At 44.2% G+C, this 22,314-nt stretch overlaps 1 protein-coding gene across 2 annotated transcripts in view; it reads left to right on the forward strand.

Moving 5' to 3' along the window:
* Window positions 1-22,314, forward strand: part of FREM3 (FRAS1 related extracellular matrix 3) — an 89,597-nt gene that overhangs the window by 35,459 nt on the left and 31,824 nt on the right. For both annotated transcript variants that reach the window (XM_081021856.1, XM_081021857.1), the window contains exons 4-6: window positions 10,532-10,762; window positions 11,642-11,767; window positions 19,994-20,245. In XM_081021856.1, coding sequence (XP_080877982.1) covers window positions 10,532-10,762; window positions 11,642-11,767; window positions 19,994-20,245 — 609 coding nt within the window. The remainder of the gene's footprint in view (window positions 1-10,531; window positions 10,763-11,641; window positions 11,768-19,993; window positions 20,246-22,314) is intronic.

Consider the following 22,314-nt stretch of genomic DNA (forward strand, 5'->3'; position numbering starts at 1 on the left):
CTGATTTTCAACATCACAATATATCACCAGTTAAACATTGCGATATTTCAGTATATCACAATATCTGAAATAAGGCTGGAACTATGCAAAGGTGAACATGGTAATGTCCTGGCAACTGCTACTACTTAAGGGTCTAACTCTAAAACTGATACATTTCTACTTACCTTTAACATATTGTTACAACTGTTACATTATAGTACTACAGTACCAATAATAGCACATTTTCTCTAAAATTAAAGCTGTAGAAGTAATTAGTAGCATAGATATCAAAGGTTCCCTAAACATTAATTACATTACTAAGAAAAAAAGCAAATTCAGTGTCACACTTTTAGATATTCAGATATAATTCACTATTGAGTCTTAGTTGAATGTATACATCGCACAACACCAGTTATTTTATTGTTTGTTAATTTTCCTTTTTCAACCAGGACAAAATAGAGAGAATGAAATGGATAAATTTCAACAGAACAAAATATAAACAAAATTTGTATTTTTATTGCCAGGAAAATTTGCATTTCTTTTATGAACCAGGCCAAACCAGAAAGAATGGATAATTTTTTACAGAACAAAAATTATTAAATGAAAATTATATTTTTTGCAAGGAAAATTTGCATTTTGGTGTTCTCTGCCAATAGAGATGCCCTTTGTATTTGAAGAACATTGCCAGCCGTGCTGAACACACTTTCAAATGGCACACTTTACCCTGGCATAGCCAAAAACTTCTTTGCAAGAACCTTCAGCACTGGGAAGGATGCCTCATGAGCCTTCCACCACATCAGAGGACATTCATCAATGTCCCCTCTTGGCATAGCCATATAGGAGAAAATAGGGAGCATAAGGAGGTTGGGGGAGACACAGAAGAGGCTCAAACAGCAGAGCAGGGTGGGTTTTTACTTTCTTTTACTCTGAAGCAACTTGCAAACCAAGAAGCATCTCAAGAGTACATTTCCCTCCTGCTTGCAATTGGGTAGGAGACAGCTGAAGACTCGCAGAGTTAACATGGGGCTGGTAGCATCCCATGGGCTGTTTCTGCCCTGAAAGAAAGGCACACACAACAAGCACTGGGTGTTTCCCCCCTTTTATTCTGAAGCAACTTGCAAGCCACAATCACACACACACACAGAGAGAGAGAAGGAGAATCATGGAGCGAGGAAGGAAGCAATTTGGAAGGGAAAGAGTTAACACACAGAGAGAGAGAGAGAGAGAGAGAGAGAGAGAGAGAGAGAGAGCGCACATGCAAGCAAAGCATTGCAGAGCAGATTGAGGTAAATAAACATTGGAACACACATGCAGAGAGAAAGAGAAGCAGGGAAGGATAATTGGGGCTCCTTCCCAGAGCAAGGAAGGAAGCAACTTGGAAGGGAAAGAGTTGAGAGAGCGTGCAAGTGAAGCACTGCAGGGCAGACTGAGCTAAAGAAACATGGGGCTCAAGAAGCCTCTCAGCACAGACCCCTACACCTCCAGGAAAGTTCCTTGCCATAGTGCCATGGCTCCAAGCAAAGCATCAACTGGGCACACCAACAGAGGGGGGAGAGGGAGTCAGGGAAACACAACCCCCCCCCAAAGCAGTACAGTTTTAACAAGGAGCTGGCTGCCCTTACAAAAAACCAAGTGTTGGCTGAGTTAATAAAAAAAACCCCGGTGCTTTTTGCTTCTGCTGGCTGCTGCTTCACAAAAACAAATGCACCACACACCAATGGCAGGGGGGAGGGAGACACACCCACAAGCGGTGCATACATGCAGGTGGAGGGGGGAATGACAGAAGAAGGTAAAATGCCAAAGGAAGGTGTCTATTTTTTACTAACCCCAGTTTATGTCTTTACGAGGAAAGGGCTCCAGAAGTCAGAACCTGCAGACTTTCCCTAAGCCTGGCACCTTTAAGCAAGAGCCTTGAGGGAAGAAGTCCCTGCTTGCCAGCAGGGTGGCCAGAGCTAACTTTTCTCAAAGCTCTGTTTGGCAATAATTACTTGGCGATATTTAAGTCAGCCTGCTGTAGTGATTTGTGGTCATTTGCTTCTCCTGCAGCAGACAGGGAAGGTTGAGACTGACAGTGACTGCTAACAGGTTCTCAAAACTCTGGCAATATCTGCTGCACAATTTTTGAATCTGCCTGCTGTATTTAATTTGTAGTGTTTTACTGCTGCTGCAGGAGACGGAAGGGTGAGACTCACAGTGACTGCTAAGGGGTTCTCAAAGCTGTTTGTTGATATCTGCTGGGTGATATTTGAGTCAGCCTGCTGTAGTGATTTGCAGCTCTTTCTTGTTGCTGCAGGAGTCAGGGAAGAGCTGTCTGAGGTAGAGTTAGCAAGAGCTGCACACACAGGAAGAAACATCGGCTTCCTGCTTTTTCCAATATTGTGGTTTTTTTTAATACCCCACACACGATAATTAATTGCAAAGTCATTTTTTAAAAAACGGTTATCATGATTTGATCTAAAACCCGATATCAGACAATATATTGATTTATAGCACAGCCCTAGTAAAGGTAAAGGGACCCCTGATGGTTAGGTCCAGTCGTGGCTGACTCTGGGGTTGCGGCGCTCATCTCGCTTTATTGGCCGAGGGAGCTGGCGTACAGCTTCCGGGTCATGTGGCCAGCATGACTAAGCCGCTTCTCGCGAACCAGAGCAGTACATGGAAATGCCGTTTACCTTCCCGCCAGAGTGGTACCTATTTATCTACTTGCACTTGACGTACTTTTGAACTGCTAGGTTGGCAGGAGCAGGGACCGAGCAACGGGAGCTCACCCCTTCGTGGGGATTCGAACCCCAGCCTTCTGATCGGCAAGCCCTAGGCTCTATGGTTTAGACCACAGCACCACCCGCATCCCTAAGCACAGCCCTACCTATAAGTATATGCATAGACATGCCTTCGCTGACATAAATTGTAGAAAATATATTGGTTTCAGTTGCAGTAAAGACTCTATGACACAGTGTGTTGAAGAACAGAGGTATCCCATTTTACACACACAATTCTTGCTCAATACAGCGGATTTGAGTAATAATTTCTGGGTTCATTGCTTCTAGAAAAAAAAATCTGTTTGCATGTCCATTAACTAGGACAATTGATGGGATGAAATTTGGGGCAGCATCCCAGCATACAGTTCTTTTCTGCCATTTTCATGGGTGAACCGATACGAACATGCACAAGAAAGAGTGGCGGCGACATGTCAGATGACACCTGCTGTTGTGTCACACCACACTCACTGGTGTGAATGAAAAGTAGAGTGACATGGTGGTAGATTGCTGAAAAAGCAATTACAGTTCTGTAACATAGCAGGATAATATAGTGTGAAAGAAATGTTAGAAACTGGGCCAGTAGTGCTAGCATTATAACCAGGAATACTATCACAATAATCCCCATATCTGAATGTACCATAAGTCAGAAAAGATCACATGGCCAGATCTCCCTTTTTTTCTTCCATCATTTTGACACTAAAAAAACAACTATTAGCTGATCAAGTATTTAAGAGCAAACCTGGTAGAGCAGGTTTAATGCTGACTTAGGCTTTCCTAATTATATCAAGCATTTCTAATTAGGTCTGGAGTGTAAGAACTGGAAGTCCTAAAGTGGAAATGGTTTTCACACTTCACAGCTTTCAGAAGTTTCTTGCAGGCTATCAGGTTCTCACAGACCTGGGCGAGGGATTCAGCTTGACAAAGGTTCATTATTCTCTGACAGAGAGGTAAAGTTTCCTAACTGATGGTGTCAAGCCATAAATTAAATAAAATAGTTCGCTTATTTAAGCTGAAGTAGAGTAGAAATGTTAGACATTAAGAAATTCAAAATCTAACTGCATAGACATTAAACTGCACCCACTTTTTTCTCCGTTTAAAATTATAGACAACAGTAAAATCGCACTTTTGCAGCTGAAATTTTAAAAGCTGTCAAGGACATAACCAGTATCTTAATTGTGTTGGTAGAATTGTGTATGGCACCCTCTCACTTTTTTAATAAGAAAGAAATCAGCTTCAGCCATTTGATTCTCATATGGATTTTAAGGCATCATGCATACAACTTATTAATACATCCAATAAGTAACAGAACTAGTTATTTAGGTCCATATTAAAATATCACCAAACTGAGGCATCGCCAGTATTGCAGCAATAGCATTAAGAGCCACAGAATTGTCAGGTTCTCTTTGGATGATCAAATCAGTAACATTAAGCTACAGCTGCAGTCAGTTTTCAGTTTTCTAAGCAGAAAAGGTCTGTGTTTGTGTAAAAACATGTATTTACACATACACATAGCCTCCCAATTGGGGCTTAAAAATGAACCAAGATTTTATATTCTCAAAAATGAGAGAACATATGTGTCAGGGAACTGCCATCGGAAGGAAGGGAAGTGAAAGGGCTCACACAGGTTGGGAGAGACTCAGCAGCTGAAGAGGGAACCAGTAGGGGGAGAGGAGCTGAGCTGAGGGAAAGTGAGCTGGAGGGATGGCTCAGAGACACTTCCAGCGAAAACAGTGGGGAGGTTTCAGGACCTCCTGTAGGGACACCCACTCCTCGCCGGAAACTGTCACGCAGAGAGTCCAGAAGACGTGTTTCCGTTAAGGAGCTTTTATGTTGGAAGCGATTTCGAAAGCAACCACTGTCGGAATCTGCCAGCAACTGACGGAGCCATGTTTAAGGGGCTCCGTTACAGACAGAGGTTTGCAAACTTGACCAAACTCTGAGGGACTTGGATTTTACACACAAGCAGCTCATCGTCCCATCACAGCATTCCGACAGTCTCCGTGAGCAGCTTGTGCAGGAGAAGGCATCATGAGCAACCCAGCCGGAACCGGAGAAGCAGGAGCTGGAGCGGGTCCAAGCCTGGAAGAAAGGTACCGGGTGTTGGAGGTCCAGCTAGCGCTGCAGACGGCGAGGCTTGAGGAGAGGAGGGCTCAGGATGCAGACAAAAAGGGGAAAGACACCCAGCTCGTCAGAAAGGTACCAGGATTGGTGCAGAAGTTTGGGGGGGAGCCCAAAGACTATCATGGCTTTCGGACAGAGATGCAATATGCCCTCAATCTGCAGTTTGATGAATTCCCTGACGAGGAATCACGAGTGGCTTTCGTGATTGGGCATCTTGAAAAGGGGGCGAGAGACTGGGTTAGACCCCTGATGGCAGCGAATAGTGACGTCCTAAAGGACACGATGAAGTTCTTTCGCGCCATGGATCTGATGTTTTCCAGCGATATTGAACAGGGAGTGGTGCGCAGACAGTTAATGGCTTGCAAACAGGGGAGCCGATCTGTCCGTGAGTACTGGACTGAGTTCACCATGTTGATCCATAAATTGGGGTGGGATCTATCGGCGGAACCCATTCAAATGCTCTTTGAAGAAGGGCTTTCTTCGGCTGTGAAAGACGAACTTTCCCGGGCGCCCAGGGCGGAGTCTATGGACCAGCTGACCAAATCAGCGCTGACCATAGGAGCGCGCCAGGAGGCGAGAGCATTGGAGAGGCGGGAAGGGAAGGGGGAACGTTGGAAGGAGTTCCGCATTCCAGACATTCCAGAGCCAACTTTCCCGCCGGCAGAGCCGATGGAAATCGGAACAGCGCGCGCGCGCGCAGTTTCAAAGCCCAGTGAGGGGGGAAAGAAGGAGGGAAAAGGCGCCCGGAAATGCTATCTCTGCCAACAGCCAGGTCACTTTGCCAGAGTCTGCCCCCAGAGGAAGGAATGGCAAGGGATGGTAGGAGCTGTGGAGGGAAGAGAGGAAGAAATACCGGAGCAAGTAAAAGCCAACGCCTGGCTGCCACCGTCGGGGCACAGCAGCCAGGCCAAAGAGCAGTGAAAGTGCCCACGCCAGAACCTCCTAAACCCGCCCTAGTGATAGAAGTGGCGCTAGAGCTGCCAAACGGACACCCTCTAAAGATAAAGGCGCTGTTGGACTCAGGCAGCTCCTGCAATTTCATGAGCAAAGAGTTTGCAGCTGAACACCAGATACAGATGATCCCTTTAAGCAACCCCCTGCAGGTGACCACGATCGATGGCAGGGAGCTGTTGGGAGGAGAAGTCAGCTTGCAGACCGTCCCAATGATAATGAAGGTGGCAAGGCACACCGAACTGATAGCGTTTAATGTGGCCACCTTGGGAGGAGCTCCCATTATATTGGGGATGAGCTGGCTAGCGTTACATGATCCGCTGGTGGGCTGGCATCAGAGAGTGGTTTCTTTTGGTTCAGCACATTGCTTAGAACACTGCAAAGAGGGAAAGGGTTTGGCAGGGGCCCAAGCCACCCTAGCAGGGACTGAAGTAACGGAGAACGTGAAGGTACCACGACAATACGCAGATCTCCGCGACGTCTTCAGCGAAAGGGAAGCTGACCAACTACCTCCGCATAGACCCTTTGACTGTCAAATCAATTTACTCCCTGGGGCACAGCTCCCTGTAGGCAAGCTGTACGCCATGTCAGACAGAGAGATGCAGGAGCTAAGAGAGTTCATTGACAAGAACCTGAAGAGAGGGTTCATCAGAGAGTCCAGGGCGGTGGGGGGCAGCCCAGTGTTTTTTGTGGATAAAAAACACACGAACAAGCCGAGGCTGGTGTGTGACTTCAGGGCCTTAAATGCAGTGTCAGAACCAGTGGCTTTCCCTATGCCCAGGATTGACGACATTTTGACAAGGGTGCGGAAGGGAAAGATTTTCACAAAGCTGGACCTAAGGGGGGCGTACAACCTGATACGAATAAGGAAGGGGGATGAATGGAAAACCACCATGTTCACCCCTTTAGGGGCATTTGAATATTTAGTTATGCCCTTCGGCCTACAAGCAGGCTCCGCATGCTTTCAATCGTTTATGAACCACGTCCTGGGGCCTTTGCTTTACAAGAATTGTGTGGCCTTCTTAGACGACGTGTTGGTGTATTCTGAGAATGAGGAGCAGCATGTGAGAGACGTCAGAGAAGTGTTGAGCAGGCTGCAAGCCAACCAGCTGTGGGTGAAACTGGAGAAGTGTCAGTTTCATACCAAGGAGGTGGAATTCCTGGGGTATCGCCTGTCAGACAAGGGATTGGCCATGGATCCCGGCAAGGTCCAGGCGGTGCTGGAATGGAAAACACCCAAAACAAGGAAGGATGTGCAGAGGTTCCTAGGATTTGGGAACTTCTATCGTAAGTTCATCCGAAACTTTGCCCACCTGACGGCGCCCATTACGGACTGTCTCAGCAGTAAGAAGAAGTTCGTTTGGACTGAGGAGGCGGAGCGAGCATTTGAGGAACTAAAAAGGGCCTTCGCCTCGGAACAACAACTCCTGCATGTGGATTTACAAAAACCGATGAGAGTGGAAACTGACGCATCAGACAGAGCGATTGGGGCGGTGCTTCTGCAGCCAGGGAAGGAGGAGTCAGAGTGGAGACCGTGTGCCTTTTTTTCGCGAAAGCTGAACAAATCCGAGAGGAACTACACGGTGTATGACCGAGAACTACTAGCCATTCATGAGGCGTTCCGGAGATGGAGGCACCTGCTAATTGGCGCACAACATAAGGTGCAAGTGTGCACTGACCACAAGAACCTAGAGTATTGGAGGACGGCACGAGTGCTCAACCAACGGCAAGTGAGATGGGCCCAGGAGTTCTCCAAATTTAACTTTGAGATTTGTTACGTGCCAGGCCCAGAGAACATTAGGGCGGACGCTCTCTCACGCAAACCTGAATATTTGGAGGGGGAGGGAGCACCCGAAGAGAGACATGTCATTCCAGAGGACCGCTGGGTGTGTGGGGCGGCATTGGTGGGACAAAGAGAACTGGTAGAGGAAACAGAGAATGATGAATACGCCCAGAATAAGCTCAGAGGTCTTAGGGGTGAGGGAGAGGAACCAGGGGGTTTCGAGGAAAGAAATGGAGCTTTGTATTACAAAGGGGCACTGTATATCCCTGAAGGAGACTTAAGGGGGAGGGTACTCAAGCAGTTGCACGACAGCCCCACGGCGGGGCATTTTGGACAACACAAAACCATGTGGTTGGTCACCAGGGAATTTTGGTGGCCTAAGGTGAGGGAAGATGTACGGGAGTATGTAAGAGGGTGTGAGCAATGCCAGCGAGCCAAAGGGGAGAGGCGGGCACCGGCGGGGCTATTAGAACCCTTACCAACCCCAGAACGACCTTGGGAGGCAGTGTCGATAGATTTTATGACTGATCTGCCGAAGTCCAAGGGGAAAACAGCCATCATGGTGGTGGTAGACCTACTAACAAAGATGTGCCACTTTGTAGCCTGCTCGCATGCAGTCACGGCGGAAGAAACAGCGAAGTTATTTGTAGAACACATTTTTAGGTTGCACGGGGTGCCATTGAGGGTGGTCTCAGACCGAGGAAAACAATTTACTTCCAGGTTCTGGAGGAAGCTCATGAGCTTACTGCAGGTGGAGGTCAACTTTTCGACTGCCCGGCACCCTGAAACCAACGGGCAGGCGGAAAGAGCAAACGGTGTCCTCCAGCAATACCTGAGGTGTTATGTCAATGACAGAGAGAATGACTGGGTAGAAAAGTTGGCGCTGGCGGAATTTGCCTACAACAATGCCGAGAATGTGTCCACAGGGATGAGCCCCTTCTTGGCTAATTATGGGTGTCATCCCAGGGCTTTCCCAGGGGGAGAAGGGGAGAGATGGAGCGTCCCGGCAGCCGAGCATTTTGTAGAAGAAATGGAAGCAATCCATCGTCAGCTCCAACTCAACTTAGAAAGGGCGAAGGAAGAATACAAGAGGCAGGCAGACAAGAACCGAAGGGAAGGTGAAACCATAAGGGTGGGAGATAGGGTGTGGCTGTCAACCCAAGGGTTGCCGTTCAAAGGAGGTTGTAAGAAATTAAGACCCAGGAGATTGGGTCCCTTTGAGGTCATTCAACAGGTCAACCCAGTGGCTTTCAGGCTCCGGTTACCCAACCACATGAAACTGCACCCAGTATTTCACAGGTCGTTACTGTCACCGTATGAGGGGGGACGAGAAGGGATGGCCACTCGGGGACCGGTCATAGAAGAAAGGGAATGCAGCAGCCATGTGGCAGAAATCCTCGACGCCAGGTGGAAGGGGGATCAGGTGGAGTATTTGGTAGCGTGGGAAGGAGAACCGGAGTCAGAAAACACTTGGGTAATGGCAGAAGATATCAATGACGAGGTATTGATAGAAACGTTCCATCAAAGGTTCCCAAGGAAACCTCAGCCTGTGGAGAGGTTCCGGAGGGAATACTTTGGGACCACCGATGAGGAGGAGGAGTTGGAAGGATTCTCGGACTCGGAAGGGGAAGGGGAGATGGACTCTGAGGAGGAGGAGTACTTCGAGACCAGGAACCGCAACAGGTGGAGAGAAGTGTTCGAGACATCGGAAGATGAAGGAAGTTCATTCCGGGGTTTTGCCTCCTCACCGCCCGTAGAGGAGGGGGCGAGAGGGGATGAAGGGGGCCCTGGAGGGGAGGTGGATGTCAGGGAACTGCCATCGGAAGGAAGGGAAGTGAAAGGGCTCACACAGGTTGGGAGAGACTCAGCAGCTGAAGAGGGAACCAGTAGGGGGAGAGGAGCTGAGCTGAGGGAAAGTGAGCTGGAGGGATGGCTCAGAGACACTTCCAGCGAAAACAGTGGGGAGGTTTCAGGACCTCCTGTAGGGACACCCACTCCTCGCCGGAAACTGTCACGCAGAGAGTCCAGAAGACGTGTTTCCGTTAAGGAGCTTTTATGTTGGAAGCGATTTCGAAAGCAACCACTGTCGGAATCTGCCAGCGACTGACGGAGCCATGTTTAAGGGGCTCCGTTACAGACAGAGGTTTGCAAACTTGACCAAACTCTGAGGGACTTGGATTTTACACACAAGCAGCTCATCGTCCCATCACAATATGTTTTTATTTTTTGTGCCTGTAGACTAGGATTCATCTTACAATCTGTCTTGCACCCTGAGAGGGAAATGCAATTTTGTCTGCAAATCTCCAGCATTCCGTCTCAAGGTTGTTACTCTGCATACTTGGGTAACAACTAATACACCTCCTCCACCTCCATTTTGTCTATGCTGATGTCTTACACGTTGTTTAAAATCTTCTTTAGCTTGTCATTGTAATAATTGTTTGCCTTGTCTTAAATTATTTTATTTTATGAGCAGGCCCATGGATAAGTACTTTTTTTGTTGTTGATCCTGATGAAGATACTGCTCTGATGGGGATTTTGATGTACATTATTATTATTGCTTCTCACAAAGAAAGATGGGCCAGCTAGAAAAATTACTGGAGGAAGTGAAGATCAAGGCAAAGACAAATCTGTTCCCTGCTCACCATCTTTCCTTCCTCCTCACCCATTCCAGATTTCTGTTTACTCACCTGTATGTCTCTTTTGGCTGTTAAATGATACAACAGGTTGCCGCAGGCTACAGAATGATGCCATAGGCTTTCTGTCTGCACTATCTTTTCTGGGACAGGGATATTGGTATATATGTTATATATGTGTATATGACAGTTTTCTGAAATTTCAAGAATGGATTCTTTTTTTCTTGAAGTGGCTCCTCTTGGGAGTAGAAAAAGCGAATATTTTCTTATCCCTTTATTGTTATTTCTTCCAAATATTCCTTCAGGCATTGGGACTAGAGACGGAACAGCAGAAAAGGATAAAGATTTCAAAGGAAAAGCCCAGAAACAGGTTCAGTTCAACCCAGGGCAGACAGTGGCTACCTGGAAAGTAAGAATAATAGTGGACAATGAATACGAGGAATCAGAGCTATTCCAGATTGTTTTGTCAGATCCAGTTATGGCTGCCCTGGAATTTCCAGAACGGGCAACTGTGGAAATTGTGGATCCAGGTGATGGTATGTGGTTTTTTCCTACTTTTTATTCCTGCTTTAATTTTCCTCCCCTATAAAGGCACTCCAATCCTGTCCCCATGGAATGGAATTCAGAATTGGATGACAATGGGTGGGAAACAGTTGTCCCCTTCTGTTTGCAGAAGGGTTTTTGATGCAGTGGATGCCTCCACTAATGGATGGGGGGGGGTACTTTTTGCCAACTCTCATTTCACTCTTCACCCGCAGCCTCTTGCACTCCTGAGAACTTGTGGCAGAGGGTTTTGCGGACCCTTCAGAGCAGCATGGAAAGTGGTGTGAGAAACCACAGGGAGGGGATCAGTAATAGAACTCCTCACTCCCTTTCTATTAGTAGAGACTTCCTGCTCAATCATACACTGTTCCATCAACAGAAGGATAGTAGTAGTAATAACAACAACAAGAACAACTACTTATTACTTATATCCCGTCCATCTGGCCGGGCCTCCCCAGCCTCTCTGGGTGGCTCCCAACAGAATATTAAAAACACGATAAAACGTCAAACATTAAAAACTTCCCTAAACAGAGCTGCCTTCAGATGTCTTCTAAAAGTCAAATAGTTTATTTCCTTGACATCTGGTGAGAGGGTGTTCCACAGGGCGGTCGCCACTACAGAGAAGGCCCTCTGCCTTGTTCCCTGTAACCTCACTTCTCACAATGAAGGAACCTCCAGAAGGCCCTCTGAGCTAGACCTCAGTGTCCGGGCTGGACGATAGGGGTGGAGACGCTCCTTCAGGTATACTATTTGCATAAGAATACAATTAAATACCACCCAGTATAGACAGTAATGCCATCTACCTTAAATTATTTTACTTAGTATTTATTTGAGCTCTCTCTCTCTCTCTCCCCCATTCCACCCTTTTCCAGAATCTACCGTGTACATTCCTGGGCCAGAGTATAGAATAGAAGAAGATATTGGTGAGCTGCTAATTCCTGTCAGGAGATCTGGAGATGCCAGCCATGAATTAATGGTCATTTGTTCCACACATCAAGGTAAGGTGTTCCTTGCTACATTAGGCCTGCTGTTAGTGGTTTTCAGCGGGTGGCCTGCCCATAAGGCAAGGTGAAGCAGTCGCCTCAGGCAGCAGAAGCTAAAGAGGCAGTGCCCCTGTGGGCTCCACAGCACCTCCATAACTGGTGGAGAAGCGGCGTCTGCAGCAGTGCCAAAAGATCTCATTAGATCTTTCTGGAAATCGCCACCACAGGTAAGGGTGGCAGTGTGGGGCGGCATAGCGGCACACTCCCATTTTGCTCTGGGAGTGGCACTCCCAGAGAGCCAGTGTGGTGTAGTGGTTAAGAGTGGTAGTCTCGTAATCTGGGGAACCGGGTTCGATTCCCCGCTCCTCCACATGCAGCTGCTGAGTGACCTTGGGCCAGTCACACTTCTCTGAAGTCTCTCAGCCCCACTCACCTCACAGAGTGTTTGTTGTGGGGGAGGAAGGGAAAGGAGAATGTTAGCCGCTTTGAGACTCCTTAAAGGGAGTGAAAGGCGGGATATCAAATCCAAACAACAACTCTTCTTCTTCTTCTTCTTCTTCTTCTTCTTCTTCTTCTTCTTCTTGCCTCAGGCAGTGAAACATGACACACTGCCCCTGATTGTCGTAGTGCCTCTACAGCCTAGGAATGACTTGTGACGTATTTGCATCATACAGCAGAATTTGCAATATGCGTGGCATGTTCAGAAATGTATCACATATATTCATCCTGGAATATAGTTAAAGCAGATACAAGCATACATTAAGTGACTGGGGAGATTTGCTCTAAAATATTATTTTATTTTCATTTGCTAGGAAATGCGATCCAGTTAAACCAACTAAACCTATTCCCCTTTTTTTCCTTTTGTGTATAAGCTCTAAGCATCCTTTGATGGCAAACAAGTTAATCGGATCATAACAAAAACATAGTATCAGATACCTAATGAGATAATTTATGTGGCAATATTGGGTAAATACATTAGGTTTCAGGTTTCCTTAAAATATTCAGATCAAATATCTTAGGTGCTTAATTTTTTAAAAAAATGTTTTACTACTTGTTATTGCAGCCCTGGACTCCTTTATGAGGAAAGGTGGGATAATAATTTAATAAAAAATAAATTCCTACAAGAATTTATTCCCACAAGAATTTAAAGAAAAAAGGGAGCCAGTGTGATGTAGTGGTTAAGAGCGGTGGACTTGTAATCTGGTGAACTGGGTTCGATTCCCTGCTCCTCCACCTACAGCTGCTGGGTGACCTTGGGCCAGTCACACTTCTCTGAAGTCTCTCAGCCTCACTCACCTCACAGAGTGTTTGTTGTGGGGGAGGAAGGGAAAGGAGAATGTTAGCCGCTTTGAGACTCCTTAGGGGAGTGATAAAGCGGGATATCAAATCCAAGTATCTGTATATTTCACTCAAACTGCAGTCCTGCACTTGTTTAAGGCCCACAGAACTCCGTGGGATTTACTGCTGAGATAATAGTTTGGTCATGGGCTCAGCTACTCATGTAGTTGTAAAATGACTTATAAAATAATTATTTTGAAAGTGAACTGCTACATGCTAAGTACAAGTGATATAAAATATATGCAGAAACTTATGCTGGATGTTCAAGTATAATATTCTTTGGATATTCGTTTTGGGGTTTTTTTGTTCCGCTTATTCATATCTTTGTGGGAGAGCTGGTGGAAAATATATGCTAGGTGATTTTTTTTTTTTTTAATTCCTAGTTTCCTTATTAGGAAGCACTCCCTTTTGCATGGTGCACGTGCTGAAAGATTTATGCCCCTGTGGGTTAGACAGCTAGTCAAGTTGTTTCGGTGAAGCATGACAGCTGTTGGTCAGTTTCAGATGTTAAGTATGCTAGCACAGCTGTGGGATGTAATAGGAAGATGAAAGCATTTAAAAAAACAGGTCCATAGCCACTTTTTACAGAGATTAGATTGCTTTGCCATTGCAGACTTTTATGCTAGGGTTGCTTGGTGGCCTTTATAGAGATAGTGCTGAGAGTGTAAGCTTGCTGATTGATAGCAGGTCATGCAGGCTGCAGTCGTATGCACACTTAGCGAGTAAATCCTGTTAAACTCAGTGAGGCTTACTTATGAGTAGACAGACAGGATTGCACTGGAGGTCTCCTTTTTATGTTGCAATTTCTCTTGAAAAGCACAGTAGATTTCTAAATGGTCACCGTGAGAGGAACTTGAAGGTCTGGACAGCTCTTTGTTGGGTCAAGACCCTTCCGAAGGGTTACAAGAAGTTTTGTAAGGTTAAAACTACTACTTATTAATTATAGCTAATTTAATATTTATATGATTTAATAGTATTAATATATATATATAGGAGAATGCAGTATTTAGAGAATAGGTTTGAAAGCCATCAGTTGGGGAGGAAGGAAGTCACAGGCTTATGCAACCAAATGTTTTATTTACTTTTCTGTATTAGATGTTATGTATGGAAATATATGTAAAAACCAATAAAAATAATTATAAAAAAGACCCTTCCGAAACATATCGGAAGGGTTGTGCAGTCCCGTCCCTACCCCCCCCCCCGCCCCGCCTGGCACCAATTATGGATTCTGTGAAAGGAATGCAGTCAAAAAAGGAGTGGATCTTTTTATATGCTGTGTATATTGAGCTTGCATTACTTTTCTATAAATATCAGGATGACCCATTTAAGAATTTGTAACTGGGACTTTGAGACCAGTTCAAACTAGAGAAGTTGCACTTGAGTCAATGGCACTTAATTCCAAGTACGCCTAAACTCATCTGCTTAGAAGTAATCTGCATTTATGTCTGAGCGAACAGGCACTGGGCTGTACTATCTGTGGGGCTGTATTCAACAGAGCTGTTCCATTCATGCAAGGACTTCTGCTTGTGCAATGGAATTTCCCTTCTCCCTCCTTCCATTGAGAACCCCCCCAGTTCTGTTATTGGGGTGCCCCCAGCCCTCCAGGGCAGATGTAGGGGGAGGTGCAAGGACAGGAGAGGTAGGAGAAAGTTATGCTGTGAAAGTGGAAGTCTTTGTACTAACAGGATGACTTTGTTGGAGGCAATACAACCCAGTTTTTTTATTAATCTGTTTTCTATATATACTGTCTAATAATGAAAGTTTTTTGGTTTTCTAACAGTGGAACAACTTGCATAAAAGTTAAAAGCATGAAACCTAAATATAGCATAAAACAACAGTACATGATAAAACCAACAGGACAGAGCTAATATCAGCAAGAACAAAATCTTTGGTTTTTAAGTGCCTTAGTCTAAATTCTTTTTTAATTGAAAAGAAAACCCACTGCTTCAGATAAATTCCTTTCTTTGTATATTTGCCCTTTCTAGAGATAACCATTCTTCTTTACATTCCTGCCATTTCTTGCCCAACATTTTGTGGTCCCCAAATGCAAAAGATAAAAATTATGCCTCCACATAAGATTTGGGAATGAAGGTGGTTGAGGAATGGGAATTTTTTAAAGTACGTGCTGCTCTTCAACAGATTCTAGGGAAAGTATCTTAGTTTATATGAGGCAGTTCTCCGGCCCCCACACCAAAGATAAGGGCTAACTTCTAGATTAGGATTTGCTTATGGCCACATTCTTTTACAGTGAGCCAACGGGGGCAGGGCGGGTAGGGGAGACCAGATGAAGCACCTTCCACTGGAGCTCAGAGAAAAGCAAAAGTTTCTTTTATTATTATAACAGAATTATATTTATGTCACGTCTATAATGAGGCTTGAAGTTTCTCCCCTCATTGTCAGTATGAGAAACATTTGAAGTCTGTGTCACAGTGGCACATTTAATTCCCTTGTACCCCATTGGAGACTGCCTTGTGACACTTGAGAGGAGACAGCTTCTCACGTAGCGCAGGGGAGCTTCTAATTAAAAATAAATAATAATGAGTCTGAGAGAGAGTACACCTAAGATGCCTTTGTCACCTAGGGTTTTCGTATAGGGCAGAAGTGATGTTGGCTACTTGTAAGTGAGGTTAGAAACTTGTATCTTGGCTCTGCCACTTCAGATTCCAAGCGGGAGCTCAAATGATAGAATGCTCTTCCATGATTTCCACACATGTGCCCACCCTACCCAAATACTGTGAGTGGTATTGAACTAAATAATTCCAAAAGCAGAATGGATTCAGCTTATGCAAGGGGATTATCTCCTGCCATCACACATGTTCCCCCCCCCATCACCGGATTTTCTCCAGAGGGTTGCAGGAGCCCCCATAACAGATTTAGAGGGAAGAGAGATGAGAACATTTTATTGCACGAGGCTGGAGGTGTTTACTTGGTCTGAGGTGGGTTTGCACTTTCCCTGAAAGTCCAGCTTCACTACTTGGGTGTGATTTCGGACATGGTGCTAACTGGGGAAGCGCAGGTGGCGGCTAGGGGTGCTTTCTGCCATCTTCAACTGTATGCCAGCTGTGACCCTATCTGGAGATGTTGAACCTTGCTTCTGTTGTAAGTGCTCCAGTGACTTCCAGGCTATACTTCTGTTACGCATTGTATGTCAGGCCACCTATGAAGATAGTTTGGAAATTTCAGCTAGTGGAGAATTCTGCCACTCGCCTACTGGTTTGAGCGCAGCAGGCAGAGTATGTTACACAAGTACTGAGCCAGCTGCGCCAGTTGTGCAGATGAAGACCATTAAAGCCCTAAATGGTTTAGGACCAGCTTACCTTAAGAACCACCTTCAGCCATATCATACTATCCATACCTTAAGATGTGCTTCTGCATTCTTGTTGAGATGCCTGCCTTTAAATTACAATTAGGTTGGTGTGTAATGAAATTGAGCCTTTTCAGTGGTGCTCCCCAAATAATGGAATTTGGGGCAGGCAAGGCTCCCCCCCCCAAAAAATATTAATTTTAAATGGACCTTTAGGATATATGCTTTTTTTATCATGACCCTTGAGGGCTACTTAAGGTCTGTAAATTGGATGTTGTCTTTTAGACCTATCAGGGTTACTTTTCCGTTTACTGTATAGTATGCTAGTTTATGCAGCTTGAATGGAAATGGCTATTTTAAGTGATTTTATTGGATACAGTATTTTATTTTTGATTTTTTGTGGATTTGTATTGTATGCAGTTTTAAACTGCATGAGGGGCATGCTTTGCCTAAAAAGAGGACTAACAGCCTGTTAAACAAACAAATGAACAAACAAATATAAATAGCTTTTACAATAATAATGCATTCATCCATTTCCAACATCACATGTAGTTTGTTGACCCTCATTAGTGATGAGGCTCTATTTTTTCTACCAAGGAAGTCCTCTACCAGCTGATCAGCTTGGGAGAGCCACATCCTGCATGGTCTGGGAGCATGAAAATGGAAGTGAAGTATTAGGTTCCCTGCATTTGGGATTCCCAAAGTTTGCTTTTTTAAGTCTTTTGCTTCCGTGTTGCCAGTCTTGGTTTGACTGCTATAGTTCCCCCCCCCCTTTCTTTCTTTCTTTCTTTCTTTCTAAAAAAATAACCTTAGTGCCTTGCAGGAATCTTTTGGAAAGTCAAGAATTCAAAGGTCATATGTTATTTAATCAGTGAGTTATTACAGAGCCTTAATGCCATTTGTTCTTCCCATACTCCACCTTTTGTTGTTTACTGGCGCACGGAAAATCTTCCAGGGTGGCTTGGAATTTTGCAGCCTTATAAGCTGCCAACATTCTCTCTGGCTTTAGCAAAACTAAGCATTTTGCTACCACACATTTGTGCAGTGATCCTAATTGTTGCTCTATACTCTCAGTTCTTAAGTAAAACGAGTCAAAAGCCCCAAAGACCCACTTTTGACAGCACAACACACTCTATCTTCAAACAGGCTAGAATGGCTTCACTTGAGCATATCATGTCACTTGAGCATGTATGATAACCTTATTTGACCAATCCTCTATTTTGGGTATGATATAAACACTGCAGTTTGAGATTTGAATATCAGTCTCTTTGTACAGGGCTCAAACTATAATTCAGGAATATTGCATGCACTGAAAATATATATTTAAAGTATTAACATTTCAAACTTCAGAAACGAGCATCTTTAAAGTTCTGAAATACATTTTATTTTAAGCAAACTGTTTGTGAAAGATATATTTAAAATAACTTTTATCCCTCCTACTGAGTGGAAAAACTAAATACCAGTACCAGAGTCAATAAAATACCAAGCTGTAAAATCCAGTTTAAAACTGAAAAAGTGATAATATAACAGCAAAGCAGCCATCCTAATAAATTTCCAGCAGAGTAAAGCAGTTTTGGTTTGGCACCTAAAATATAAGATGCAGTACCAAGCAAATATTTCTGTGCAGGGTGTTCCATAAGTTGAGTCCCTACTGCTCAGAGAGGATATTCTCAGTAGCAGGCCCCAGGGTGGGGCAGCAGGGCTTACCTGACCTGCAGTCACCTGTGTTGCTGCTGCTGCTATACTGGGATAGAGGGAGGCCGGGGAGGTCTGTGTGTTGAAAATGCACCAGTCGTCTTCTACTAGTGCATTTGCACCATCCCAGCCTCACCACTGTCTCCCTGCTCCCCCATTTCATCCCAGTATGCAGCAGTGATGCAGGCAACTGGCGGTGAGGTGAGCAGCACTGTCCCAGCCCATCGTGCTGGATTGAGGTGACTGTCTTGTTTGCCACCTTCCGAATGTTAGAAGAGGCCCTTGCACCCCTTCAGCAGAAGAATAATTTAACAGAATATGATTTTGAAAGCAAATATTCAAATATTCCAAATTGGTTTTAAAGAGGATTTGACTCTTTTTGAATTGAGTCTTAGATGGCTTGTGAAAACCCTCTAGATTTTTGTCTTTGGCTGTCTACATATCATACATTTAAAACACATTTCAATGTGCTTTAGAAGTATGATGGGCGAGGGGGGTTGATTTTTTTTTTCTTATCAAGGTACTACATTGTGTACCAGATACACAGATTTATAGCTTTTACAATGAATTTAATTCTATTACCACAATGTTTGAATCTTGCTGCATGTGGCTGCTTCAGGGGAAAGTTGAAATGTGTATATAATAGTATACACAAACACCTTTGATTGTACCTCTGCAGCTTCACTGATGGTAAGCATATTGTGACTTGGTAGAGCAGTGGTGCATGTAAAAAAGTATTTCAAAGACTAATATATATTTCCGCAAGATAATGATAATTTCGGTGAAGTCAGTTCATTTGCTATTGTGGCTATTAATTTGAAGATATTAAGACATACAGCAAGCAGTGATAAGAAAATAATTTATGTTGTTCAAACTATGAACCTTTTAGTGAAAAACTACAGTTGATCTCATACACAGATTGATTTTGTTATACAGTACTGTGCTACACACAGCCAGATTTTCTGGTGGGGAGAGGTGTTCATAGCAAATTTAATGCATACCTTAAAAGATAAATGGTAACTGGTGCAGAATTTGACAGCTTTCCCTATTGCAATTTTCGTCCTTGTGACTGATCCTGCCTGTAATTTCAGTGAGTGTAATTTCTAACTTGGAAAAGAACATGTTTGACTGGTAAGAATTTCAGCATTCATAGTTGCAGAGGAAAAACTGACTGTCACCTGATGAATGTTTGGAAACCCAAAGAAGAACAGAGAAACCCTTCTATGATTAAGAGCTCTTCTTATGGTTAATTCCATGAGACCAGGCATCTACTGTAGCCATATTTTCCTGCAAACATTGTTTGTTAGGAGCAAGGAAAGTGGTAAAACTACGGGAAAGGCTCCACAGTTTGCAAATGCAAGAAATCCCAAGTTTACCTCTGCCCATGGGTAGAGGGAACAAAGATGAGAAGGATGGCGGCTGGTCCTTTCAAAGGTTTCCACAACCCTGCTGCTTTGTGGGAGCCCAGTGAGCCACATGATATGCAGTTGCCCTCACAAGAGCTCGTGAGAAGCTCCTCCCCATTCCCAGTCCATGGCGGCCACTGGCCTGCCCCACAAGTAGTCTGGGCAGCGTTGATAAGCTTGCTGAGTCACAGGAAACTTCGAATGGTTTCTTACCATCACATGATCCCTGAAACCAGCAAAAGTGGTTGCTTGGGGGATGAACCATAGCTGTGGAGAACAGGAAACGGGCACATTATGAAAAGTCATGATCATGTCGTTCATATTGTTAAGCAGAGAGAATGAGGGTTTTTTTAGGCTCATAACTGGTGGGGTTTTTATTTTTTAGAAAAAACTGAAGATTGGAGTTGGAAGGGAAAGGATGATTTAATATTCTGCTGCTCAAAGTCATTGTTCTCATAATTCTAATGCTTTTCATTCCTTTGCCACCCCCTTTTTTAGGATCTGCCACAGGCACGATTCCCTCCACTGTCTTGTCTTACTCAGACTACATTTCTCGCCCTGAAGACCATACTAGCCTCATTCGCTTTGACAAGGATGAGACGGAGAAAACCTGCCGTGTCATCATTATTGATGATTCGCTTTATGAGGAAGATGAAACTTTCAACGTCACATTAAGTATGCCAATGGGCGGACAAATCGGAACGGAATTCCCCAGCACCAAAGTAACCATTTTAGCTGACAGAGATGATGGTGAGTAGAAAGGTCCACATCAGAGACCTGCTTCATCAAACTTTATGGTACAAAATGCATTTTTCACATTTTAGCTAGATATATTATCAAGATTGAGGCCCTAGTCAAGTATTTCAGTAAGCTGTTCCTTGTTCCTGAATAACCCCCTGCTTCCTCTTAGAAGTAGGTTATGGTAAAAATGTATTAGCGACTACTTCTTAAGTTAATAATGGGCTTTTAAAAAGCATTGTTATATAAGTTCTAAACATTCCACCTAGAAAATTCTGCATTTTAGATAGAATTATATGTCCTATATGTTATATTCTATGGAAACAAAATGGGTTAGATCTGGATTGTGAGTTGAACCTAAGGCCTTATTGGAAGCAGTGTGAAATGATAGTCATGATTTCAGCTCCCATTCAGAAGAATGGGACATACGTGCAACTAACCTCGACTGAATCCAACCCAATGATAACAATATGTTGCCAGGACTTGTTGCTTTTTAATTGGATTTCTGTAATGTTGCAGCTGTGCACACTTATGGAAGTAAGCACCCTTCATCATTTCTATATTCCGCTTACTTCAAAGCAGCTGCACTGAAGATCAGGTTATAAGAATCCTTTTTTTCCCCTAGTAGAAAATGAAATTTCCAGACAGCTCCTGTCTGAGACACATTTACAACTGGTTGGCTTTAGGGTTCTGTGAGTGGCAGAAAGGGGGGGCAGGGGGGAGGACAGCTTTTGCTAACTCCTCCTTCCCCATGCAATGACTTGTGGCCCCTGAAAAGTTGTTTGTAGATAGCGCAAGAGGAGGGAGGAATTAATGGCAGTCGCCTCCTCCCTCCTTTCTTCAGCATAGGCTTCTGCTGGATCCCAGCATGGGAGGAACCCTGAATCCAACACAATAAGTCATGTGAACCCCGAGCTGATGTGTGTTTTAAAAGATGAGAGGTACGTTCATGTCTGTGCAGTGTCGATTAAAAATGCAAATTTATGCAGGTTAAAAAGTTGGTCAGTGTGCCATAATGCCAGAGGTTTGTAAGAACACAGAACTGGTTCTCGTTATGAAAGAAGGCTTTTAAATTCAGGTCTTTACAAAACAACGAGTTAATCCTTTTTCATTATCAACACTCTGAGCAGGCTTTGTGTAATATCTAATGTGTAAGATCAGGAACAGTGCATTTATTCTTTTAATAGGTGTGAGTATACATCAGTTCTCCTCACCCCCCCCCCCCCGAGACTCTCAGCAGTGCCCATTAAATGATGGGCACTTAACTTCCTTGAACAATAAATATTTTGAGACCGACTTTCTCTGTGCAAATATCAAAACCTACCACTTGGTTTTAAATGACATTCTGGTGTTAATTCAAACTAGAAAACAACTTTTTGATCAAATGCTGATTGCATACTCTCCAGAAATTCAAGGACTTGGGACAGATACTAGCAAACAAATAGGCTGAAAGACAATATTTTTGTTTCCTCAGCGGAGAAAGGAAGAGAATGGGCCAGAGAAATCCCCAGTGAGTGGAGTTAATCAAGCCATAATGGCCTTTTAACTAGACAGAACTTGTCCAAAGGCCATTATATTTTCCACTTGCATTGCATCCCTGCTTCTTTATCCTATTTTGCTTAACAGGAAAGCAGAATAAAGAGGGAATTAAGCCATTGTGAAAAGAAGAGAATTACTTTCTTTCCCAGACTTTGAAGGCCAGGGTTTCCTTGACTTCCTGAAAAGTCCACTTGGCAACAACGGATGAAGCAGCTTCCCATGCTGTGTACTTGTCTCAAAACTAACGACATTAATGGGCACAATAACTAATGTTCCGCAGTGTGTTTCTTATCTCAACTTGATTTGGCGTCAGGATAGTCTGCTTGTCTGACTTCAGCATAGAGCTGTCTGTCTTCTGTTTCATTTGTGCACAGTATTAAGCATGTAAGTAGTTCAGCTGACCAATTGTGGGTTTCAGTCCTTTACTTAGAGTGAGGTGACTATTAAAAGCGCTTACAAGTGTTTTCTGGATTACTGTATTCTTAAAAAAAACCTATTTGGCATGTAGGATTTTCTTTGGAGAGGAATCTTCTGAGTACAGG

The sequence above is a fragment of the Podarcis pityusensis genome (assembly GCF_964106645.2).
Source record: "Podarcis pityusensis genome assembly, chromosome: 9".
Classification (NCBI taxonomy): Eukaryota; Metazoa; Chordata; class Lepidosauria; order Squamata; family Lacertidae; genus Podarcis; species Podarcis pityusensis.